Source organism: Arachis hypogaea, chromosome 11 (genome assembly GCF_003086295.3).
Source record: "Arachis hypogaea cultivar Tifrunner chromosome 11, arahy.Tifrunner.gnm2.J5K5, whole genome shotgun sequence".
NCBI lineage: Eukaryota > Viridiplantae > Streptophyta > Magnoliopsida > Fabales > Fabaceae > Arachis > Arachis hypogaea.
Window position 1 is genome coordinate 121,301,321 of NC_092046.1, and position 27,598 is coordinate 121,328,918.

The following is a 27,598-nucleotide window of genomic DNA, read 5'->3' on the forward strand; positions in this document are numbered from 1 at the left end:
CAAATTTCAAAATCTTATATTTTTAAAATCTTTTTAATTTCCTATCTTATCTTATCTTATCTAATCTCAAATTTTAAAATTCAATCTTTTTCAAATCTTTTTAATTTCTTATCTTATCTTTTCTTATCCTTTTCTAATTTCAAATTTCAATTCCAAACCTTTTCTTATCTTATCTCTTATCTTATTTTAAATTCAAATCTTTTCTTAATTAATTACTTCTCTTCTCTCTCCTCTTTTTCAAAACTTCCTAACTAACTCTTCTATCTTAATTTTTGAAAACTATCTCTTCTTCTCTCTCTTCTATTTTCGAAAATCAATAACTAATTTTTAACTTTTTTTAAATTATTAACTTAATTTTCGAAAATAATAAATAAATAAAATAAAAATAAAAATATTTTAATTCTTATTTATCTTTTCTATTTATACTTCTTCTCCTATTCACTTCTATATTCGAATTCTACCCCCTCTCTCATCTTCCATCTTCACTTTTCTTTCTCTACTTCTTCTTCTTCACATCTAACTAGAAGCTCTTGGTCCAAGTGGCACAAAAAACTTTCTTCCTTTCTTTCTTTTCTTCTTTTCTTGTTTATGACCAGGAACAAGGATAAAGAACCCCTCTTTGATCTTGATCCTGAACCTGAAAGGACTCTGAAGAAAAGCTTACAAAAAGCTAGAGCACAACATTCCAGAAGAAACCTTTCAGAAAATTTTGAACAAGAAATAGGAGACATGGCCAAACCTAAAGATGATGCCAGGAAGGTTCTTGGTGACTTCACCATGCCTACCTCTGACTTTTATGGCAGAAGTATCTCTGTACCTGCCATTGAAGCTAACAATTTTGAGCTTAAACCTCAGTTAGTCTCTCTTTTGCAGTAGAACTACAAGTTCCATGGACTTCTAATGGAAGATCCTTATCAGTTCTTAGCTGAGTTCTTACAGATCTATGATAGTGTAAAGACTAATGGAGTTAATCCTGAAGTCTACAAGCTTATGCTCTTTCCCTTTGCTATAAAAGACAGAGCTAAGATATGGTTGGATTCCCAACCAAAAGAGAGCTTAGACTCTTGGGAAAAGCTGGTTAATGCTTTTCTGGCTAAATTTTTTCCTCCTCAAAGGATGAGCAAGATTAGAGTGGAAGTTCAAACCTTCAGACAAAGAGAAGGTGAATCCCTCTATAAAGCTTAGGAAAGATACAAGCAATTGCAGTCGATATCATAAACCAAAAATTACAATGATTTGATCATTTGATTATCAATTCACACTTCAAAAAGATCATATGTATTTCCACCTTTTACTTCCATCTTTAGTTTGTTCACCACATCAGCCATCAAAAAACAACATTTGGATTCAGCAATCAAAGAACTAACCACTTCCTCAATTAATCTTAGCTGCTCATGAAATTCTGGATGCAACACCAAAGAAGAAAAGTTCTCATCAAGCACAAAACCAAGAAACTTCACAACATCGTCGAGTTTGGGAAGCCAATCACAAACAGTCAAACCCAAAGCTGCTGCAGCTTCAAGGTAGGGACCGGCTTGAGGAAACCTCTCGTACTTCTTTAGTGATGAGCGGATAATTTATACCCTTTTGGCATTGTTTTTACATAGTTTTTAGTATGTTTTAGTTACTTTTTATTATATTTTATTAGTTTTTATTCAAAAATCACATTTCTGGACTTTACTATGAGTTTGTGTATTTTTCTATGATTTCAGATATTTTCTGGCTAAAATTGAGGGACCTGAGCAAAAATCTGATTCAGAGGCTGAAAAAGGACTGGAGATGCTGTTGGATTCTGACCTCCCTGCACTCGAAGTGGATTTTCTGGAGCTACAGAAGCCCAATTGGCGCGCTCTCAATTGTGTTGGAAAGTAGACATCCTGGGCCTTCCAGGAATATATAATAGTCCATACTTTGCCCGAGATTTGATGGCCCAAACTGGCATTCAAAGTCAGCCTAAAAAATCTTGGCGTAAAACGCCCAAACTGGCACTAGAATTGGAGTTAAACGCCCAAACTGGCACCAAAGCTGGCGTTTAACTCCAAGAACAGCCTAAGCACAAAAAAGCTTCAATGCTCAGACCAAGCACACACCAAGTGGACCCCGAAAGTGGATTTCTGCACTATCTGCACTTAGTTATTCATTTTCTGTAACCCTAGGTTACTAGTTTAGTATAAAAACTACTTTTAGAGATTTATTTTAGAGTTTTTTATCTTTGGATCACTTTTGATCTTTGATCATAGTATTGTACACGTTTGTAGGCTGGCCTCACGGCCATGCCTAGACCTTTCACTTATGTATTTTCTATGGTGGAGTTTCTACACCCCATAGATTAAGGTGTGGAGCTCTGATGTTCTTCATGAATTAATGAAATTACTATTGTTTTTCCTTCAATTCATGCCTACTTATTTTCCAAGATATACTCTTGTTCTTAATTCAGTTAAGTCAGAATGAAGGGGTGACCCGTGACAATCACCCAATCTTCGTTACTCGCTTAGCTAAGATCGCGTGCCTGACTACCACAACGCGGTCTACATGATGTTCAACGTAGTCATTGGATGACAGCCAGTGTATATTCTCTTGGGTCCCTAATCAATGATTCACGTTGCCTCTCCTGACAACAGAGCAACTGAATCTGAGATTAGAACCTTCGTGGTATAGGCTAGAACCATTGGCAGCATTTCTGGAATCCGGAATGTCTAAACCTTGTCTGTGGTATTCCGAGTAGGATCCGGGAAGGGATGACTATGACAAGCTTCAAACCTGCGAATGTGGGGCACAAGTGACAGTGTGCAAAAGGACAATGGTCCTATTCCGACGCTAGCGGAAACTGACAGATGATTAGCCGTGCGGTGACAGCGCATATGGATTTGTTTTAATCTGAGAGGATCATACAGCTTGCCATGGAAGGAGGTAACGCATGGTTGGAAGAAGGCAATAGGAAAGCAGAGGTTCAGAAGCAACAAAGCATCTTTATACGCTTATCTGAAATTCCCACCAATGAATTACATAAGTAACTTTGTTTTATTTTATATTTTATTTATATTTTAATTATCAAAATCTCATAACCATTTGAATCTGCCTGACTAAGATTTACAAGGATGACCATAGCTTGCTTCAAGCCGACAATCTCCGTGGGATCGACCCTTACTCGCGTAAGGTTTATTACTTGGATGACCCAGTGCACTTGCTGGTTAGTTGTGCGAAGTTGTGAAAAAGAGTTGAGATTATGATCGTGCATACCAAGTTGTTGGCGCCGTTGAGATCACAATTTCGTGCACCAAGTTTTTGGTGCCGTTTCCGGGGATTGTTCGAGTTTGGACAACTGACGGTTCATCTTGTTGCTCAGATTAGGTAATTTTATTTTATGTTTAAGATTTTTTATTTTTATTTTCAAAAAATTAAAAAAAATAAATAGTTTTCGAAAAATTTATATTTTGTTCTTCAGAATTTTTAAGAATGAATTCTAGAGTTTCAGATGATATGTGAAGCCTGGATGGCTGTTAAGCCATGTCTAATCTTTTGGACTGAGGCTTCCACTTATCATTGCAAGAGCCTTTGGATTCCCATCTAATTGGCTGTTGTATGTCTGATTTGTATACTGAAGCTTGGCTGGCCATTGGCCATGTCTAATCTTTTAGACCGAAGCTTTAGACTAACATTGCATGATTCCTGGAATTCCTATTAAAAATTTTGAATTTATTTATTTTCTTTTTCCAAAATAATTTTTGAAAAATCCAAAAAATTAATAAAATCATAAAAACCAAAAATATTTTGTGTTTCTTGTTTGAGTTTTGTGTCAAATTTTAAGTTTGGTGTCAATTGCATATTTTGATTTTTTTCTTTAAATTTTCAAAAATCCATGCATTGAGTTTTGTTCTTCATGATCTTCAAGATGTTCTTGATGAATTTCTTTGTTTGATCTTTAAATTTTCTTGTTTTGTGTCTTTTCTTATTTTTCATATACATTCTTGAATTATTAGTGTCTATAGAATAAAAATTTTTAAGTTTGGTGTCTTGCATGTTTTTCTTTTCTTAAAAATTTTCAAAAATGTGTTCTTGGTGTTCATCATGATCTTCAAAGTGTTCTTGGTGTTCATCTTGATATTCAAAGTGTTCTTGCATGCATTCTCTATTTTGATCTTAAATTTTCATGTTTTGTGTCATTTTTGTGTTTTTCTCTCTCCTCATTAAAAATTCAAAAACAAAAAAAATATCTTTCCGTTATTCTTCTCATAAATTTTGAAAATTTGAATTGATTTAGTCATAAAGTTTTAAAATTTAGTTGTTTCTTGTTAATCAAGTCAAAGTTTCAAATTAAAAATTCAATCTTTTTCAAATCCTTTTCAAAAATCAAATCTTTTCAATTTTCTTCTTAATAATTTCGAAATTTCTAAAATTGATTTTCAAAATATTTTTCTTATTTTATCTCATATTTTCGAATTCTTTGCTAGCATTTAATATTTTGATTTAAAAATTTCAAGTTGTTACTTGCCTATTAAGAAAAGATCAATCTTTAAATTCTAGAATCATATCTTTTAGTTTCTTGTTAGTCAAGTAATCAACTTTAATTTCAAAAATTAAATCTTTTTAATTTCCTTTTCAAATCTTTTTCAAAATGATTTTCAATCATATATTTTTCAAAATCAATTTCAAAATCTTTTTCTAACTTCTTATCTTCTTAAAATTGATTTTCAAATCTTTTTTAATTAACTACTTGACTTTTTGTTTGATTTTAAAACTTTACTATTTCAATCATATCTTTTTCAAAACCACCTAACTACTTTTCTCTCTCCAATTTTCAAAAATCACTAACCACTTTTTCAAAAATCTTTTTTATTAATTAATTTATTTAGTTCTCAAATTTTATTTTATTTCTTCTCTTAAATTTCGAATACTAACCAATAATTAAAATAAAAACAAAAATATTTTCCTTTTATTTTAATTTAAATTCGAATTCTCTCTCTCTCATCTATTTATATTTATTTATTTATTTATTTACTAACACTTCTCTTCTTCTTATAATTCGAACCCTCTCTCCCTCTCTGTATTTGAATTTTTCTCTTCTCATTCTTCTACTCTTCTCTTCTTCTACTCACATAAAGAAATCTCTATACTGTGACATAGAGGATTCCTATTCTTTTCTGTTCTCTTCTTTTTCATATGAGTAGGAGCAAGGATAAGAACATTCTTGTTGAAGCTGATCCAGAACCTGAAAGGACTCTAAAGAGGAAGCTAAAGCACAACACTCTGGAGAGGACCTGACAGAATTTTTCGAAAAAGAAGAAGAGATGGCCAAACCCAATAACAATGGTGGAGATGCAAGGAAGATGCTTGGTGACTTTATTGCACCCTCTTCTGACTTCTGTGGAAGGAGCATCTCAATTCCTGCAATTGGAGCAAACAACTTTGAGCTTAAACCTCAATTAGTTTCTCTGATGCAGCAAAATTGCAAGTTTCATGGACTTTCATTGGAAGATCCTCATCAGTTTTTAGCTGAATTCTTGAAAATCTGTGACACTATTAAGACCAATGGGGTTAATCCTGAGGTCTACAGACTTATGCTTTTCCCTTTTGATGTAATAGACAGAGCTAGGACATGGTTGGACTCACAACCTAAAGATAGCCTGAACTCTTGGGAAAAGTTGGTCAATGCTTTCTTAGCCAAATTCTTTCCACCTCAAAAATTGAGCAAGCTGAGAGTGGAAGTCCAAACCTTCAGATAGAAGGAAGGTGAATCCCTCTATAAAGCTTGGGAAAGATACAAGCAAATGATCAGAAGGTGTCCTTCTGACATGTTTTCAGAATAGAGCATCATATATATATTCTATGATGGTTTGTCTGAATTGTCCAAGATGTCATTGGACCACTCTGCTGGAGGATCTCTTCATCTGAAGAAGACGCCTACAGAAGCCAAGGAACTCATTGAAATGGTTGCAAATAACCAGTTCATGTACTCTTCTGAAAGGAATCCTGTGAATAATGGGACAACTCAGAAGAAAGGAGTTCTTGAGATTGATACCCTGAATGCCATATTGGCTCAGAATAAAATATTGACTCAGCAAGTCAATATGATTTCTCAGAGTCTGTCTGGAATGCAAGCTGCAATAGGCAGTACTAAGGAAGCTTCCTCTGAAGAAGAAGCCTATGACCCTGAGAACCCTAGAATGGAAGAGGTGAATTACATGGGAGAATCCTATGGAAACACCTATAATCCTTCATGGAGGAATCATCCAAATTTCTCCTGGAAGGATCAACAGAAGCCTAATCAAGGCTTCAATAATAATAATGGTGGGAGAGCACGGTTTGGTAATAGCAAACCTTTTCCATCATCTTCTCAGCAACAGACAAAGAATTTTAAGCAGAGCCACTCTGACTTAGCAACTGTAGTCTTTGATCTATCTAAGACCACTCTCAGTTTCATGACTGAAGCAAGGTCCTATATTAGAAATTTGGAGGCACAAGTGGGTCAGCTGAGTAAAAGAGTTACTGAAATCCCTCCTAGTACTCTCCCAAGCAATACAAAAGAGAATCCAAAAAGAGAGTGTGGTGCACGAAATCGTGATTGTTCTTACCCAGCAACGGCGCCAAAAACTTGGTGCACGTTCAGAATCTCAATTCTATTTCACAACTTCGCACAACTAACCAGCAAGTGCACTGTGTCGTCCAAGTAATAAACCTTACGTGAGTAAGGGTCGAGCCCACGGAGATTGTCGGCTTGAAGCAAGCTATGGTCATCTTGTAAATCTCAGTCAGGCGGATTCAAATGGTTATGGAGATTTGATAATTAAAATATAAATAAAATATAAAATAAGATAGAGATACTTATGTAATTCATTGGTGAGAATTTTAGATAAGCGTATGGAGATGCTTTGCTCCTTCTGAATTTCTGCTTTCCTACTGCTTTCATTCAATCATTCATATTCCTTTCCATGGCAAGCTATATGTTGGGCATCACCGTTGTCAATGGCTACTTCCCGTCCTCTCAGTGAAAATGGACCAAATACGCTGTCACCGCACGACTAATCATCTGTCGGTTCTCGATCATGTTGGAATAGGATCCATTGATCCTTTTGCGTCTGTCACTACGCCCAACACTCGCGAGTTTGAAGCTCGTCACAGTCATCCCTTCCCAGATCCTACTCGGAATACCACAGAGAAGGTTTAGACTTTCCGGATCTCAGGAATGACCACCAATAATTCTAGCTTATACCACGAAGACTCCGATCTTTCGGAATGGAGCCTAAGAGATACACGCTCGATCTACGGTAGAACGGAAGTGGTTGTCAGGCACGCGTTCATAGGTTAAGAATAGTTATGAGTGTCACGGATCATCATATTCATCATGGTTGAAGTACAAGCGAATATCTTAGAATAGGAATAAGCTTGAATTGAATAAGAAAACAATAGTACTTTGCATTAATTCATGAGGAACAGCAGAGCTCCACACCTTAATCTATGGTGTGTAGAAACTCTACCGTTGAAAATACATAAGTGATGAAGGTCCAGGCATGGCCGAATGGCCAGCCCCCTAAACGTGATCTCTGAACATAAAATATCCAAAAGATTAACCAAAGATATAAAATAAATCACTAAAAGTAGTGTTTATGCTAAACTAGTAGCTAGGGTTACATAAGATAAGTAAATGATGTAGAAATCCACTTCCGGGCCCACTTGGTGTGTGCTTGGGCTGAGCATTGAGCTTTCATGTGTAGAGACTCTTTTTGGAGTTAAACGCCAGGTTGTAGCCTGTTTCTGGCGTTTAACTCTGATTTGCAGCCTGTTTCTAGCGTTTAACTCCAAAATAGGGCAGGAAGTTGGCGTTTGAATGCCAGTTTGCGTTGCCAAAACTTGGGCAAAGTATGAACTATTATATATTGCTGGAAGGCCCTGGATGTCTACTTTCCAACGCAATTGAGAGTGCGCCAATTGGGTTTCTACAGCTCCAGAAAATCCATTTCGAGTGAAGGGAGGTCAGAATCCAACAGCATCTGCAGTCCTTCTTCAGCCTCTGAATCAGATTTTTGCTCAAGTCCCTCAATTTCAGCCAGAAATTACCTGAAATCACAGAAAAACACACAAACTCATAGTAAAGTCCAGAAATACAATTTTTATTTAAAAACAAATAAAGATATACTAAAAAGTAACTAAAACATACTAAAAACTATGTAAAAACAATGCCAAAAAGCGTATAAATTATCCGCTCATCACAACACCAAACTTAAATTGTTGCTTGTCCCCAAGCAACTGAAAATCAAATAGGATAAAAAGAAGAGAATATACTATAAATTCCAAAATATGAATGAAACTTAGCTCCAATTAGATGAGCGGGACTAGTAGCTTTTTGCCTCTGAACAGTTTTGGCATCTCACTTTATCCTTTGAAGTTCAGAATGATTGGCATCTATAGGAACTCAGAATTTTAGATAGTGTTATTGATTCTCCTAGTTCAGTATGTTGATTCTTGAACACAGCTACTTTATGAGTCTTGGCCGTGGCCCTAAGCACTTTGTTTTCCAGTATTACCACCGGATACATAAATGCCATAGACACATAACTGGGTGAACCTTTTCAGATTGTGACTCAGCTTTGCTAGAGTCCCCAATTAGAGGTGTCCAGGGTTCTTAAGCACCCTCTTTTTTTGCTTTGGATCACGACTTTAACCGCTCAGTCTCAAGTTTTAACTTGACACCTTCACGCCACAAGCACATGGTTAAGGACAGCTTGGTTTAGCCGCTTAGGCCAGGATTTTGTTCCTTTAGACCCTCCTATCCATTAATGCTCAAAGCCTTGGATCCTTTTTATTTTACCCTTGCCTTTTGGTTTTAAGGGCTACTAGCTTTTTGCTCTTGCCTTTTGGTTTAAAAAGCTCTTGGCTTTTTCTGCTTGCTTTTTCTTTTTCTTTCTTTTTTTTTGCATATATTTTTTTTTCTGCAAGCTTTTTATTCACTGCTTTTTCTTGTTTCAAGAATCAATTTTTATAATTTTTCAGATTATCAATAACATTTCTCCTTTTTCATCATTCTTTCAAGAGCCAACAATTTTAACATTCATAAACAACAAATTCAAAAGACATATGCACTGTTCAAGCATTCATTCAGAAAGCAGAAAGTATTGTCACCACGTCAAAATAATTAAACTAATTTCAAGGATGAATTCGAAATCATGTACTTCTTGTTCTTTTGTAATTAAAAACATTTTTCATTTAAGAAAGGTGATGGATTTATAGGACATTCATAGCTCTAAGGCATAGACACTAGACACTAATGATCATGTAGTAAGACATAAACATAATTAAAAATGAAGCATAGAGAACGAAAACAGAAAAATTAAATAGACAAGCGGATTAAGAAACGGGTCCACCTTAGTGAGGGTGGCATCTTCTTCCTCTTGAAGAACCAATGGTGTTCTTGAGCTCCTGTATGTCTCTTCCTTGCCTTTGTTGCTCCTCTCTCATAGCTCTTTGATCTTCTCTAATCTCATGGAGAATGATGGAGTGCTCTTGGTGCTCCACCCTTAGTTGTCCCATGTTGGAACTCAATTCTCCTAGGAAGGTGTTAATTTGCTCCCAATAGTTCTGTGGGAGAAAGTGCATCCCTTGAGGCATCTCAGGGATTTCATGATGAGGGATTTCCTCATGCTCTTGTTGAGGTCCATGAGTGGGCTCTCTTGTTTGTTCCATCCTCTTTTTAGTGATGGGCTTGTCCTCTTTAATGAGGATGTCTCCCTCTATGTCAATTCCAGCCGAATTGCAGAGGTGACAAATGAGGTAAGGGAAGGCTAACCTTGCCAAAGTGGAGGACTTGTCAGCCACCTTGTAGAGTTCTTGAGGTATAATCTCATGAACTTTCACTTCCTCCTCAATCATGATACTATGGATCATGATGGCCCGGTCTATAGTAACTTCAGACCGGTTGCTAGTGGGAATGATTGAGCATTGGATGAACTCTAACCATCCCCTAGCCACTAGCTTGAGGTCATGCCTTCTTAGTTGAACCAGCTTGCCTCTTGAGTCAATTTTTCATTAAGCTCCTTCCTCACATATGTCTATGAGGACTTGGTCTAACCTTTGATCAAAGTTGACCCTTTTAGTGTAGGGGCGTGCGTTTTCTTGCATCATTGGCAAGTTGAACGCCAACCTTACATTTTCCGGACTGAAATCTAAGTATTTCCCCCGAACCATTGTAAGCCAATTCTTTGGATTCGGGTTCATACTTTGATCATGGTTCTTAGTGATCCATGCGTTTGCATAGAACTCTTGAGCCATTAAGATTCCGACTTGTTGAATAGGATTGGAGAGAACTTCCCATCCTCTTCTTCTAATCTCATGTCGGATCTCCGGATACTCACTCCTTTTGAGCTTGAAAGGGACCTCAAGGATCACCTTCTTCTTGGCCACAACTTCATAGAAGTGGTCTTGATGGACCTTTGAGATGAATCTCTCCATCTCCCATGACTCAGAGGTGGAAGCAATTGCCTTTCCTTTCCTCTTTCTTGAGGTTTCTCTGGCCTTAGGTGCCATTAATGGTTATGGAAAAACAAAAAGCAACGCTTTTACCACACCAAACTTAAAATGTTTGCTCGTCCTCGAGAAAAAGAAGAAAGAAAATAGTAGAAGAAGAAGAAAATGGAGGAGATAGAGGAGAAGAGTGTATTCGGCCAAGAGGGGAAGAAGTGTTTGTGATGTGTGAAAATGAGGTAGTGTTGAGGGGTTTATATAGGGGTGGGGGAAGGGTTAGGGTTCGTGTATTAGGGTTGGGTTTGGGAGGGAAAGGATTTTGAATTTGGAGGTAGGTGGGGTTTTTTTGGGAAGAGTGGATGGATGTGACTGGTGAAGAGTATTTGGGGAAGAGGTATGGAGGTGATTGGTGAAGGGTATTTGGGGAAGAGTGTTATGAAAGGGTGTGAAAAGGAGAGAAGAAGAGGTGGGGTAGGTGGGGATCCTGTGGGGTCCACAGATCCTGAGGGGTCAAGGACTTAGCATCCCTGCTCCTTTTAGGCATGCAAAACGCCCTTAGAGTGCACTTCTGGCGTTAAACGCCAGGTTGCTGCTTGTTTCTGGCGTTTAACGCCAGCTTCTCTCCCATTTCTGGCGTTAAACGCCAAGTAGATGCTCTGTTCTGGCGTTAAACGCCAGTTTGGTGCTTGTTTCTGGCGTTTAATGCCAGCTTGATGCTTCCTTCTAGCGTTAAACGCCAGTCTGCTGCTTCTTACTGGCGTTTAAACGCCAGTAAGCTCTTCTTCCAGGCTGAGCTGTTTTTAATGCTGTTTTTCATTTTGTTTTTTGATTTTTCAGTTGTTTTTGTGACTTCACATGATTATCAACCTAAAGAAAACATAAAATAACAATAGAAAATAAATAGACATAATTAAATAACATTGGGTTACCTCCCAACAAGCGCTTCTTTAATGTCAATAGCTAGACAGTGAGCTCTCATGGAGCGTCACAGATAATCAGAGCAATGTTGTGGCCTCTCAACACCAAACTTAGAGTTTAGTTATGGCCTTCCAACACCAAACTTAGAGTTTGAATGTGGGGATTTTGTTTGACTCTGTATTGAGAGAAGCTTTTCATGCTTCCTCTCCATGGTTACAGAAGGAGAACCTTGAGTCTTAAATACAAGGTAGTCCTCATTTAACTGAAGGATCAACTCTCCTCTGTCAATATCAATCACAGCTTTTGCTGTGGCTAGGAAGGGTCTGTGAAGGATGATGGATTCATCCTCATCCTTCCCAGTGTCTAGGATTATGAAATCAGCAGGGATGTAAAGGCTTTCAACCTTCACAAGCACTTCCTCTACTAGTCCATAAGCCTGTTTCATGGATTTGTTTGCCATCTCTAGTGAGATTCTTGCAGCTTGTACCTCAAAGATTCCCAGTTTCTCCATTACAGAGAGTGGCATGAGGTTTATTCCTGACCCCAGGTCACACAGAGCCTTCTCAAAGGTCATGGTGCCTATGGAACAAGGTATAGAATTTTCTGGGATCCGGTTTCTTCTGAGGTAATGTCTGCCTTATTAATGCATTCAGTTCATTGGTGAACAAGGGGGGTTCATCCTCCCAAGTCTCAATACCAAATAACTTGGCATTCAGCTTCATGATTGTTCCTAGATATTTAGCAACATGCTCTTCAATGGTATCTTCATCATCTTCAGAGGAAGAATATTCATCAGAGCTCATGAATGGCAGAAGGAAATTCAATGGAATCTCTATGGTCTCTGTATGAGCCTCAGATTCCTTTGGTTCCTCAAAGGAAAACTCCTTTCTGTCTAGGGGACGTCCCATGAGGCTTTTCTCACTGGGATTTATGTCCTCCTCACTCTCTCTAGGTTCGGCCATGTTGGTCATGGTTATAGCCTTGCACTCTCTCTTGGGGGTTTCTTCTGTATTGCTTGGGAGAGTACTGGGAGGAGTTTCAGTAATCTTCTTACTCAGTTGACCCACCCGTGCCTCCAAATTTCTAATAAAGGATCTTGTTTCATTCATGAAACTTAGTGTGGTCTTAGATAGATTAGAGACCATGGTTGCCAGGCCAGAATGGCTCTGTTCAGAATTTTCTGTCTATTGCTGAGAAGATGATGGAAAAGGCTTGTTGTTGCTAAACCTATTTCTTCCACCATTATTGTTGAAGCCTTGTTGAGGCTTCTATTAGTCCTTCCATGAGAGATTAGGATGATTTCTCCATGAAGGATTATAGGTGTTTTCATAAGGTTCTCCCATGTAATTCACCTCTGCCATTGCAGGGTTCTCAGGATCATAAGCTTCTTCTTCAGAAGATGCTTCTTTAGTACTGTTGGATGCAGCTTGTAATCCATTAAGACTCTGAGAAATCATATTGACTTGCTGGGTCAATATTTTATTCTGAGCCAATATGACATTCAGAGTATCAATTTCAAGAACTCCCTTTTTCTGAGGCGTCCCATTGTTCATAGGATTCCTCTCAGAGGTGTACATGAACTGGTTATTTGTAACCATTTCAATGAGTTCCTAAGCTTCTGTAGGGGTTTTCACATGAAGAGATCCTCCTGCAGAATAGTCCAATGACATTTTTGACAACTCAGACAGACCATCATAGAATATACATATGATGCTCCATTCTGGAAGCATGTCAGTAGGACATCTTTTGATCAGTTGCTTATATCTTTCCCAAGCTTCATAGAAGGACTTTCCTTCCTTCTGTCTGAAGGTTTGGATTTTTACTCTAAGCTTGCTCATCTTTTGAGGTGGAAAGAATTTGGCTAGAAAAGCACTGACTAGCTTATCCCAAGAGTTCAGGCTTTCCTTTGGTTGTGAATCTAACCATGTTCTAGCTCTGTCTCTTACAGCAAAAGGGAAAAGCATAAGCATGTAGACCTCGGGATCAACTCCATTGGTCTTGACAGTGTCACAAATTTGCAAGAATTTAGCTAAAAACTGATGAGGATCTTCCATTGGAAGTCCATGAAACTTGCAATTCTGCTGCATTAGAGAAACTAATTGAGGCTTAAGCTCAAAGTTGTTTGCTCCAATGGCAGGAATTGAGATGCTTCTTCCATTGAAGTCAGCAGAGGGTGCAATGAAGTCACCAAACATCTTCCTTGCATTGTTGGCATTGTTATTTGGTTCGGCCATGTCTCCTTCTTTTTCGAAAATTTCTGTCAGGTCCTCTCCAGAGTGTTGTGCTTTAGCCTCTCCTAGCTTCCTCTTCAAGGTCCTTTCAGGTTTTGGATCAGCATCAACAAGAATGTTCTTATCCTTGCTCCTGCTCAAATGAAAAAGAAGAGAATAGAAAATAATAGGAATACTCTATGTCCCAGAATAGAGATTCCCTTATGTGAGTAGAGGAATAGAAGAATAGAAGGAGTAGAAGAAAAGAACTCGAACACAGAGAAGAAGAGTGGGTTCGAATTATGAGTAGAAGAGGAATGTTAGTAGATAAATAAATAGAAGGAGATGAGAGAGGGAGAGAGAATTCAAATTTTAAAATTAAAATAAAAGGAAAATATTTTTGTTTTTATTTTAAAAATCAATTAGTATTCGAAAATCAAAAAGAGAAACAAAATAAATTTTAAAAATTAAATAAATTACTTAATTAAAAAGATTTTTGAAAAGTTGGTTAGTGATTTTCGAAAATTAAAGAGAGGAAAGTAGTTAGATAGTTTTGAAAAAGATAAGAATTTTAAAATCAAACAAAAAGTCAAGTGGTTAATTGAAAATGATTTTGAAAATCAATTTTGAAAAGATAAGAAGTTAGAAAAGATTTTAAAAATTGATTTTTGAAAAAGAAATTTAAAAAGATTTGATTTTTAAAATTGAAGTTGATTACTTGACTAACAAGAAACTACAAGATATGATTCTAAAATTTAAAGATTGAACCTTTCTTAATAGGCAAGTAACAAACTTTAAAATTTTTGAATCAATCACATTAATTGTTAGTAAAGATTTTGAAATTATGAAATAAAATTAAGAAAAAGATTTTGAAAATCATTTTTAAAAGTTTTCGAAAATATATAAAAAAATGAGAAAGATTTGATTTTTGAAAAGGTTTTGAAAAGATAAGATTTTTAAATTGAAAATTTGATTTGACTCATAAGAAACAACTAGATTTTTAAAAGTTTTTGAAAAAGTCAACTCAAATATTCGAATTTTATGAGAAGAATAAGGGAAAGATATTTTTTTTTATTTTTGAATTTTTTACGAAGAAAGAGAAAAATACAAAAAAGACACAAGACATAAAAATTATGAATCAAAACAAGAAAAATATGCAAGAACACTTTGAATGTCAAGATGAACACTGACGTTGGGATTTTTGCCAGTAAAGAAGTTCATAAAAACAGTCGCGTTGTAGATATAGTCTCTAAACCGACAGAAATTCCTTCGTACAAACGTTTTGGTTGTCACAAGTAACAAACCCCTTTGAAATTGATAACCGAGTATTCAAACATCGGGTCGTCTTCTCAAGGAATTGCAGGGAAGTATGTTCTTATTATTGGTTATGCAAAGGTATATTTTGGGGTTTTTGGATCAAGGTAAAAAGTTAGAAAAGCAATGGCAGAGGGAATAAAATAATAACAATAAACATAAACTCTTGGCAAGGTATTAGAAATTGGAAGTCCAGATCAAGTTATCCTTATCAATGATAATGAAAATTGAATCTTAATTTCACTTAGTTAACCTTTGCTGTAACAAGGGAAGGTCAAGTGACTAATTAGTTAGATCTTTGAATCCTAGTTAATTCCTAAGAAAAAGTTGGGATTATTGAAGATCAATTCAATTGGCAAGATAACAATTAACAATTATGCTATTGAGTTGGATAATTCCTGAGTTACTGATTTCTTAACCAAAGCCAAAAGGAAAAGAATAAATCTACTGGAATAAAGATGTCTTCAGATGGGAAGCAGTAATCATGTAAATAAAAGAAAGCAGTCATGAATTGAAATACCTCAAATAACATTAATTAAGAAAATTACATGTAACATGGAAGAGTTCATAAATTATATAAAAATAAAGAACCTGGGATTGAGAGTCACTCCTAAAACTAAGAGAAGTCCTAAATCCTAAGAGAGAGAGGGGAGAACCTCTCTCAAAACTAATCTAAATCATGAGAAGTGAATTATGAGAGCCTCTCTATGAATGGATGCATTCCCCCACTTTATAGCCTCTAATCTGTGTTTTCTGGGCCGCAAACTGGGTCAGAAACAGCCCAGAATTCGCTGGAGAAGAATTCAAATACGCTGATTTCCGTCACTGCGATGCGGCCGCATGGATCACGCGGTCGCGTCACCTAGCATCAGAGAAACTATAACATATTATATATCAAATCGAAGCCCCGGACGTTAGCTTTCCAACGCAACTGGAACTGCGTCGTTTGGACCTCTGTAGCTAAAGTTATAGCCGTTTGAGTGCAGAGAGGTCAGGCTGGACAGCTTAGCAATTTCTCCATCTTCTTGCATTCCTTCCACTTTTGCATGCTTTCTTCCCATCCTCCAAGCCATTCCTGCCTTATAATATCTGAAAACACTTAACACACATATCAAGGCATCTAATGGTAATAAGAGAGGATTAATAATAAGTAAATATAAGATCAAAGAAGCATGTTTTCAATCAAAACACATAATTAGAAAGGAAATATAAAACCATGCAAATAGTATGAATAAGTGGGTAAAGAGTTAATAAAAACCACTCAATTGAGTACAAGATAAACCATAAAATAGTGGTTTATCAAACACCAAGAACACTTTGAAGATCAAGATGAACACCAAGAACTTATTTTTGAAAATTTTTAAGAAAAGACATACATGCAAGACACCAAACTTAGAAATTTTTAATGTTGAGACACTAACAAATTGAATATGCATATGAGAAACAAGAAATGATGCAAAACATGAAAATGCAATGATCAAACAAGGGAAATTATCAAGAACAACTTGAAGATTATGATGAACACCATGCATGAATTTTTCAAAAATTTAGTGAAAATTAAAAATATGCAATGGACACTAAACTTAAAAATTGACACAAGACTCAAACAAGAAACATCAAAATATTTTTGGTTTTATGATTTTATTATTTTTTTTTTTGGTATTTTTCGAAAATTAATTGGAAAAAAAATAAGGATTTCAAAATTTCTAATGAGAATTCCAGGAATCATGCAATGTTAGTCTAAAACTCTGGTCCAGAAATTAGACATGGCTTACTAGCCAGCCAAGCTTTCAGTAAAAGCTCCGGTCCAAAACACTAGACATGGCCAATGGCCAGTCAAGCTTTAGCAGAACATTACATACAACAGCTAATTTGCTTAGAAAGACAAAGAAGCTCTTCTAAGGATAGTTGAAACCTCGGTCCAAAAGATTAGACATGGCTTAACAGCCAGCCAGGATTCAACACATCTCATGAAACTCTAGAATTCATTCTTAAAAATTTTGAAGAACATAGAAAAAAAAATTTTTTGAAAATTTTTTGAAAATAAAAAGAATAAAAAAAACAAAAACTTAAAATTAAAATAAAATTACCTAATCTGAGCAACAAGATGAACCGTCAATTGTCCAAACTCGAACAATCCCTGGCAACGGCACTAAAAACTTGGTGCATGAAATCGTGATTGTTCTTTCCCAGCAACGGTGCCAAAAACTTGGTGCACGTTCATAATCTCAATTCTATTTCACAACTTCACACAACTAACCAGCAAGTGCACTGGGTCGTCCAAGTAATAAACCTTACGTGAGTAAGGGTCGATCCCATGGAGATTGTTGGCTTGAAGCAAGCTATGGTCATCTTGTAAATCTCAGTCAGGCGGATTCAAATGGTTATGGAGATTTGATAATTAAAATATAAATAAAATATAAAATAAGATAGAGATACTTATGTAATTCATTGGTGAGAATTTCAGATAAGCGTATGGAGATGCTTTGCTCCTTCTGAATCTCTGCTTTCCTACTGCTTTCATTCAATCATTCATACTCCTTTCCATGGCAAGCTGTATGTTGGGCATCACCGTTGTCAATGGCTACTTCCCGTCCTCTCAGTGAAAATGGTCCAAATGCGCTGTCACCGCATGGCTAATCATCTGTCGGTTCTCAATCATGTTGGAATAGGATCCATTGATCCTTTTGCGTCTGTCACTACGCCCAACACTCGCGAGTTTGAAGCTCGTCACAGTCATCCCTTCCCAGATCCTACTCGGAATATCACAGACAAGGTTTAGACCTTCCGGATCTCAGGAATGGCCGCCAATAATTCTAGCTTATACCACGAAGACTCTGATCTTTCGGAATGGAGGCTAAGAGATACACGCTCGATCTACAGTAGAACGGAAGTGGTTGTCAGGCACGCGTTCATAGGTTGAGAATAGTGATGAGTGTCACGGATCATCATATTCATCATGGTTGAAGTGCAAGCGAATATCTTAGAATAGGAATAAGCTTGAATTGAATAAAAAAACAATAGTACTTTGCATTAATTCATGAGTAACAGCAGAGCTCTGCCCCTTAATCTATGGTGTGTAGAAACTCTACCATTGAAAATACATAAGTGATTAAGATCCAGGCATGGCCGAATGGCCAGCCCCCTAAACGTGATCTCTGAACATAAAATATCCAAAAGATTAACCAGAGATATAAAATAAATCACTAAAAGTAGTTTTTATACTAAACTAGTAGCTAGGGTTACATAAGATAAGTAAATAATGTAGAAATCCACTTCCGGGTCCACTTGGTGTGTGCTTGGGCTGAGCATTGAGCTTTCATGTGTAGAGACTCTTTTTGGAGTTAAACGCCAGGTTGTAGCCTGTTTCTGGCGTTTAACTCTGATTTGCAGCCTGTTTCTGGCGTTTAACTCCAGAATAGGGCAGGAAATTGGCGTTTGAATGCCAGTTTGTGTCGTCAAAACTCGGGCAAAGTATGGACTATTATATATTGCTGGAAAGTCTGGATGTCTACTTTCCAACGCAATTGAGAGCGTGCCAATTGGGTTTCTACAGCTCCAGAAAATCCATTTTGAGTGCAGGGAGGTCAGAATCCAACAGCATTTGTAGTCCTTCTTCAGCCTCTGAATCAGATTTTTGCTCAAGTCCCTCAATTTCATCCAGAAATGACCTGAAATCACAGAAAAACACACAAACTCATAGTAAAGTCCAGAAATGCGATTTTTATTTAAAAACAAATAAAAATATACTAAAAAGTAACTAAAACACAGTAAAAACTATGTAAAAATAATGCCAAAAAGCGTATAAATTATCCGCTCATCAGAGTGCAAGGCCATAAATATAACCAACATGGCCGAACCAAGTGAGGAAGAAAAGGCAGTGATTTCCAGTGAGGAAGACCTCAATGGACGTCCACTGGCCTCCAAGGAGTTCCCTAATGAGGAACCAAAGGAATCTGAGGCTCATATAGAGACCCTAGAGATTCCACTGAACTTACTGTTGTCATTCATGAGCTCTGATGAGTATTCTTCCTCTGAAGAGTATGAAGATATTATTGAAGAGCAAGTTGCTCAATATCTAGGAGCAATCATGAAACTAAATGCCAAGTTATTTGGTAATGAGACTTGGGAGGATGAACCCCCATTGCTCATCAATGAACTAAATGATCTGGTTCAACTGAAATGACCTAAGAAGAAACAGGATCCTGGAAAGTTCTTAATACCTTGTACCATAGGCACCATGACCTTCGAGAAGGCTCTGTGTGACCTGGGGTCAGGGATAAACCTCATGCCCCTCTCTGTAATGGAGAAACTAGGGATCTTTGAGGTGCAAGCTGCAAGAATCTCACTAGAGATGGCAGACAATTCAAGGAAACAGGCTTATGAACTTGTAGAGGATATCTTAGTGAAGGTTGAAGGACTGTACATCCCTGCTGGTTTCATAATCCTAGACACTGGGAAGGAAGAGGATGAATCCATTATCCTTGGAAGACCCTTCCTAGCCACAGCAAGAACTGTGATTGATGTGGATAGAGGAGAGCTAGTCCTTCAATTGAATAAGGACTACCTTGTGTTTAAGGCTCAAGGATCTTCTTCTGTAACCATGGAGAGGAAGCATGAAAAGCTTCTCTCAATACAGAGTCAAACAGAGCCCCCACACTCAACTTATAAGTTTGGTGTTGGGAGGCCACCACTAAGCTCTGAATCTCTGTGAAGCTCTCTAAGAGCTCACTGTCAAGCTATTGACATTAAAGAAGTGCTTGTTGGAAGGCAACCCAATGTTATTTAATTATATTTATTTATTTTCCATTGTTATTTTATGTTTTCTTTAGGTTGATGATCATGTGAAGTCACAAAAACAACTGAAAAATAAAAAATAGAATGAAAAACAACATTAAAAACAGCACACCCTGGAGGACAAGCTTACTGCCATTCAAACGCTAGTAAGGATAGCAGAATGGGCGTTTAATGCCCAGCCTGGCAGCATTCTTGGTGTTAAACGCCAGAATGGGCAGCACTCTGGGCGTTTAATACCAGAAAGGGTTGTCTGGCATCTGGCTGGCGTTAAACGCCAGAAATGGGCATCTGGTTGGCGTTTAACGCCAGGAAAGGTAGCAGAGCTGGCGTTAAATGCCAGAATTGGCACAGAATGGGCGTTTGAACGCCAGAATGGTGCAGGGACTCAAATTCCTTGACACCTCTAGATCTGTAGACCCCACAGGATCCCCACCTACCCCACCTCTTCTTCTCTCCTCTTCACACCTTTCCACAACACTCTTCCTCAAATACCCTTGACCAATCCCATCAATAACTCTTCCCCAAATACCCCTCACCTCTCAAATCTTACCCTCTTCTCCATAATCTCTTCACCACTCACATCCATCCATCATAAAACCCCACGTACCTCACCATTCAAATTCAAACCATTTTCCTCCCAAACCACCCCTTCATGACCGAATTCCCTCTCTCTCTTACACTATAAATACCCCTCCTTACCACCTTCCATTTCACACATCATACACAATAAACCCCCCTTGGCCAAACCCTCTCATCACCTCCATCTCCTCTATTTCTTCTTCTTCTACTCATTTCTTTCTTCTTTTGCTCGAGGACGAGCAACCATTCTAAGTTTGGTGTGGAAAAAGATAAAGCTTTTTGTTTTTCCATAACCATTAATGGCACCTAAGGCCGGAGAAACCTCTAGAAAGAGGAAAGGAAAGGCAATTGCTTCCACTTCTGAGTCATGGGAGATGGAGAGATTCATCTCAAAGGTTCATCAAGACCACTTCTATGAAGTTGTGGCCAAGAAAAAGGTGATCCCCGAGGTCCCCTTCAAGCTCAAAAAGAGTGAATATCCGGAGATCCGACATGAAGTTTGAAGAAGAGGTTGGGAAATCCTCACCAACCCCATTCAACAAGTCGAGATCTTAATGGTTCAAGAGTTCTATGCCAATGCATGGATCACTAAGAACCATGACCAAAGTGTAAACCTGAACCCAAAGAATTGGCTCACAATGGTTCGGGGGAAATACTTGGATTTTAGTCCAGAAAATGTGAGGTTAGCATTTAACTTGCCAATGATGCAAGGAGATTCTCACCTTTTCACTAGAAGGGTCAACTTTGATCAAAAGTTAGACCAAGTTCTCTTGGACATTTGTGTGGAAGGTGCTCAATGGAAGAGAGACACAAGAGGCAAGCCGGTTCAACTAAGAAGGCTTGACCTCAAACCCGTGGCTAGGGGATGGCTGGAGTTCATCCAACGCTCTATCATCCACACTAGCAACCGGTCTGAAGTTACAATAGACCGGGCTATCATGATCCATAGCATCATGAATGGAAAGGAAGTAGAAGTTCATGAGATCATATCCCTAGAACTCTACAAGGTGGCGGACAAGTCTTCCACTTTGGCAAGGTTAGCCTTCCCTTATCTTATTTGTCACCTATGCAATTCAGCTGGAATTGCCATAGAGGGAGATATCCTCATTGAAGAGGACAAGCCCATCACTAAGAAAAGGATGGAGCAAACAAGAGAGCCCACTCATGGACCTCAATAAGAGCATGAGAAAATCCCTCATCATGAAATCCCTGAGATGCCTCAAGGGATGCATTTCCCTCCACAAAATTATTGGGAGCAAATCAACACCTCCTTAGGAGAATTAAGTTCCAACATGGGACAACTAAGGGTGGAGCACCAAGAACATTTCATCCTCCTCCATGAAATTAGAGAAGACCAAAGAGCCATGAGGGAGGAGCAACAAAGGCAAGGAAGAGACATAGAGGAGCTCAAGCACTCCATAAGATCTTCAAGAGGAAGAACTAGCCGCCATCACTAAGGTGGACCCGTTCTTTAATTTCTTTGTTCTTTATTTTCTGTTTTTTGTTTCCTATGCCTTATGTTTTGTCTATGTTTGTGTTTTATTACATGGTCATTAGTGTCTAAGTGTCTATGTCTTAAAGCTATGAATGTCCTATGAATCCTTCACCTTTCTTAAATGAAAAATATTTTTAATTGCAAAAGAACAAGTACATGGTTTCAAATTATATCTTGAAATTAGTTTAATTATTTTCATGTGGTGGCAATACTTTTTGTTTTCTGAATGAATGCTTGAACAGTGCATATTTTTGAATTTGTTGTTTATGAATGTTAAAATTGTTAGCTCTTGAAAGAATAATGAAAAAGGAGAAATGTTATTGATAATCTGAAAAATCATAAAATTGATTCTTGAAGCAAGAAAAAGTAGTGCATAGACAAAGCATGCGGAAAAAAAAGCAAGCAGAAAAAGCCAATAGCCCATTAAACCAAAAGGCAAGGGTAAAATAAAAATGATCCAAGGCTTTGAGCATTAATGGATATGAAGGCCCAAAGGAATAAAATCATGGCCTAAGCGGCTAAACCACGCTGTCCCTAACCATGTGCTTGTGGCGTGAAGGTGTCAAGTAAAAAGCTTGAGACTGAGCGGTTAAAGTCGTGATCCAAAGCAAAAAGAGTGTGCTTAAGAGCTCTGGACACCTCTAACTGGGGACTTTAGCAAAGCTGAGTCACAATCTAAAAAGTTTCACCCAGCTATGTGTCTGTGGCATTTATGTATCCAGTGGTAATACTGGAAAACAAAATGCTTAGGGTTACGGCCAAGACTCATAAAGTAACTGTGTTCAAGAATCAACATACTAAACTAGGAGAATCAATAACACTATCTGAATTCTAAGTTCCTATAGATGCCAATCATTCTGAACTTCAAAGGATAAAGTGAGATGCCAAAACTATTCAGAAGCAAAAGGGCTACAAGTCCCGCTCATCTAATTGAAGCTAATCTTCATTGATAAGCTTGGAGTTCATTGTATATTCTCTTCTTTTTATCTTATTTTGTTTTTAGTTGCTTGGGGACAAGCAACAATTTAAGTTTGGTGTTGTGATGAGCGGATAATTTATACCCTTTTTGGCATTGTTTTTACATAGTTTTTAGTATGTTTTAGTTACTTTTTATTATATTTTTATTAGTTTTTATTCAAAAATCACATTTCTGGACTTTACTATGAGTTTGTATATTTTTCTGTGATTTCAGGTATTTTCTGGCTGAAATTGAGGGACCTGAGCAAAAATCTGATTCAGAGGCTGAAAAAGGACAACAGATGCTGTTGGATTCTGACCTCCCTGCACTCGAAGTGAATTTTCTGGAGCTACAAAAGTCCAATTGGCGCGCTCTCAATTGCGTTGGAAAGTAGATATCCTGGGCTTTCCAAAAAAATAATAGTCCATACTTTGCCCGAGATTTGATGGCCCAAACTGGCGTTCAAAGTCAGCCTAAAACATCTTGGTGTAAAACGCACAAACTGGCACCAAAGCTGGCGTTTAACTCCAGAAATAGCCTAAGTACGAAAAAGCTTCAATGCTCAGCCCAAGCACACACCAAGTTGGCCCCAGAAGTGGATTTCTGCACTATCTGCACTTAGTTATTCATTTTCTGTAACCCTAGGTTACTAGTTTAATATAAAAACTACTTTTAGAGATTTATTTTAGAGTTTTTTATCTTTTGGATCACTTTTGATCTTTTGATCACTTTTGATCTTTGATCATAGTATTGTACACGTTTGGAGGCTGGCCTCACGGCCATGCCTAGACCTTTCACTTATGTATTTTCTACGGTGGTGTTTCTACACCCCATAGATTAAGGTGTGGAGCTCTGCTGTTCTTCATGAATTAATGCAATTACTATTGTTTTTCCTTCAATTCACGCCTACTTCTTCTCCAAGATATACTCTTGTTCTAAATTCAGTTAAGTCAGAATAAAGGGGTGACCCGTGACAATCACCCAATCTTCGTTACTCGCTTAGCCAAGATCGCGTGCCTGACAACCACAAAGCGGTCTACATGATGTTCAACGTAGTCATTGGACGACAGCTGGAGTATATTCTCTTGGGTCCCTAATCAATGATTCACGTTGCCTCTCCTGACAATAGAGCAACTGAATCTGAGATTAGAACCTTCGTGGTATAGGCTAGAACCATTGGCAGCATTCCTGGAATCCGGAAAGTCTAAACCTTGTCTGTGGTATTCCGAGTAGGATCTGGGAAGGGATAACTGTGACGAGCTTCAAACCTGCGAATGTGGGGCACAAGCGACAGTGTGCAAAAGGACAATGGTCCTATTCCAACGCTAGCGGGAACCAACATGGATTAGCCGTGCGGTGACAGCGCATATGGATTTGTTTTCATCCGAGAGAATCATACAGCTTGCCATTGAAGGAGGTAACACATGGTTGGAAGAAGGCAATAGGAAAGCAGAGGTTCAGAAGAAACAAAGCATCTTCATACGCTTATCTGAAATTCCCACCAATGAATTACATAAGTAACTTTATTTTATTTTATATTTTATTTATATTTTAATTATCAAAACCTCATAACCATTTGAATCTGCCTGACTGAGATTTACAAGGATGACCATAGCTTGCTTCAAGCCGACAATCTCCGTGGGATCGACCCTTACTCACGTAAGGTTTATTACTTGGATGACCCAGTGCACTTGCTGGTTAGTTGTGCGAAGTTGTGAAAAAGAGTTGAGATTACGATCGTGCGTACCAAGTTGTTGGCGCCGTTGAGATCAAAATTTTGTGCACCATTTAGCCACTTCGATAAATAGCGAATCAAGTTAATCAACTCTTTGCCGTTCAACTTACTGAAGGAAGATGATAACAGCACATCATTGATGTTTGACGATGCAAGTAGATAATGCAAACAAATCTTAGATGCAGAGAAACCATCATAAGCTACCATAAGCAAAATTGAAGCCTCCTTTGCCACAAGCAGATTCTTTTTGTTCCAATTGCTATCACTAATTCCATCAATGGCCAACTGTTCTTGGTTCTCCCATGCCTCCTTCACAGTTATCATACTATCATAAGCATCTTTGGATGGAGAAAAAAAATACATCAGAATGCTGAGTATTTCAGATTACCCGAGATCAAACGCGTGCTTAATGCACGAACATATCAAGTCGGATCTCTTCCTTTCAACGAACCTAGTAACCAAGTCCGAATCACAAGAATGCTTAATAACACCATGCTCAATCAAAGCCTCAACTATATTCTAAATATCAAACGAAATGCACACATCCAAAACAACACCAACAACATCCTTACCCATAAAATATCTAACCTTGTCAATCAAGAACTTAGTATAATTGGGCATAGATGGATTAATAGCAACCGAAATACCTATTTTCTTAGTGATGCTATTCAGATAGGAATTCAAATCACTAATAAACTCATCCTTCTCCAAACCATTACCACTCTTGAGATTTGCCTTTAGCTGTATAAAGAACTTCTTCCCAATGTCAATGAGTTCGGCATCAGCTTGCGAAATTTTCCATCCACTAAGAGGTTTTACTAGACACAAGGCCGCTGTGTCTTCTTGTTCAGGCTTCAAGTTAGGTATAATAGTATTAGAGTTCAGAACAATAGGATAATCCAATGGAGAATTAAGTGGCTTCGAATTGATTGAAGCATTTTTAACGACTTCAAGCAAACTCATGACTAAAAACTGCAAGGAAAAAAAATCTGCAAATCAAGAAGAGGGAACAAACAAATAAACAAGAACGGTAATAAAACAAGTATTCATGTCGAGAAAGACAAAACATATTAGAATAAGAAGCAAGTTTAATAAAATATATATAGATAATCATACACTACATATCAAATTCGTTTAACTTAATTGCTTAACAGAGAAAACCCTTGCATTCTAGTTGAGGCATGGAATTTTTAATTTAGGAATACTCAAAGTAGAAAACAAATAACATAAAAAAAACTTCAGTATATTGAGGCAACAAAACAAATAAAACATGTTCTATACACTAGGTTGAGTGAATTATACTGTAGACTTATGGTGCGTGGCAGGAATTAGACCAATTAAGAGATTGTAATATAAAAACAGCGTTGCGAGTATAGCTCTTAACCAGCAAAAATCTGCCGCATCAATTTAGAAAGGTTGTCACAAAAGTTTTAAATAAAAATATTGGGAGTATGAGTCCCAGGTCGTCTCCCAACGAGTTGCTAGAAAGGGTGCTAATTTATTAATCAGGAGTTTTCCAAGAGTTTTGAGAATTGATTAACAGAAAATAAACAATTGTAATTTAGTGCAATGAAAATTAAAAGGAATTTATATTATTTAGAATAAAAAGCCTTGATTGGGGGAATGATTAATTAGAAGTTCTGTCCTTGTTGGAATCCTCTCAAGTGTAGTATAAAGAGGTTGTTATTTTCACTTAGTTAACCCTTACTAAATAAAGGAAAGTCAAGTGATTGAGCTAACTCTTATTCGCAAATCCTAGTCCTCTCCCTTGGGAAGGTCTAGCATTAGTAAATACAGAATTAGCCAACAACTTCCAATTTAACTAATTATTTGAGCATTCCAACTCAAGTGTCTCTTCTTAATCAACTCCCATGTCAAGTAGGGAATCTACTCTATTGACATGGATACCATCTTCGTTATTGGGAGTTTGGAATAGAAAAGAGACATAATAATTTAAATAAAATAGAGGTTTAAATTAAGTAAAAGTAAAAGTAATCCTTTGCATTAACAATCCAATTACCACTCTAAAAAAGAATTAAAAATATGGAATAAATAAAAGAGCAAGTAAGGAAACAAACTAGAATAGTATCTTCAACGGAAGTGATGACTCTTCAGTGTCTAAAAGCAAAAGCAATAAACTATGAAACTATAAATGTAAACAAAACCTAGAGGAAGAGTAAATTCTCTCTAGATTCAGATCTAAAACCTAAAAACTATCCTAATGAAAATGTGTGTATCTCTCTTGAGTCTCTGAACGTTTTCTGGCTTTATTCTGTGTTTCTGGGATAAAAATTGGGTCAAAATGCGGCCCGAAATTGCCCCCAGCATTTTCTGTTAATTCTGCAGATCACGCAGGTCACGCATACGCGCCAGTCATGCGTGCGCATCATTTGGCAAATTTCCTTGTCACGCGTGCGCGTCTTTTATGCAGACTCCAATCCATGCGTACGCGTCAGGCACACGCACGCGTCGCTGCAAATTTCTTCATGTCGCGCGCACGTGTGAGCCATGCGTGCACGTCGATGCTCGCTGGTCATCTCCTTAGTTTCTTGTGTTCTTTCCTTTTTTTGCAAGCTTCCTCTCCAATTTCTAAGTCATTCCTGCGCTATAAAGCCTGAAACACTTAACACACAGATCACAGCATCGAATGGAATAAAGAAGAATTAAAATATACAAATTAAAGATCTCTAGGAAGCAAGTTTTCAACCATAGAACAAACTTAGGAAGAAATTGTAAAATCATGCCATTTATGTGAATAAGTGGGTAAAGGCTTGATGAAACCACTCAATTAAACACAAGATAAACCATAAAATAGTGGTTTATCAACCTCCCCACACTTAAACATTAGCATGTCCTCATACTTAGCTTAAGGAGATAAGATAAATGAGTAGGAAAAAGTAAGACTCATATAATGCAATGCAATCTATGTATATGAATGCGACTATATGCTAAAATGATTTTTTGCCTACTTGGTTAAAAGTAAATAAGTCCTTCAAGACAAAAATAACTCAAATTCCACTAATTCAAACTATACAGTAGAAACAAGTAAACTTGTAAGAAGACAGCTCATGAAAGCAGGGAACATAGAATTAAGCATTGAACCCTCACTGATAGTATATGTGCACTCTAATCACTCA

General features: G+C 37.4%; 1 protein-coding gene across 1 annotated transcript; it reads right to left on the reverse strand.

The window, feature by feature from the left end:
* Window positions 1–1,256: 1,256 nt before the first annotated feature.
* LOC112721699 (uncharacterized) lies at window positions 1,257–25,424 on the reverse strand. Its single transcript, XM_072206077.1, has 4 exons — window positions 25,050–25,424; window positions 24,881–24,980; window positions 24,474–24,799; window positions 1,257–1,556 (listed from the first exon to the last, which is right to left on the reverse strand). Exons 1-4 carry the CDS (start codon window positions 25,422–25,424, stop codon window positions 1,257–1,259), a joined length of 1,101 nt encoding a protein of 366 aa, XP_072062178.1.
* Between the last annotated feature and the right edge of the window lie 2,174 nt (window positions 25,425–27,598).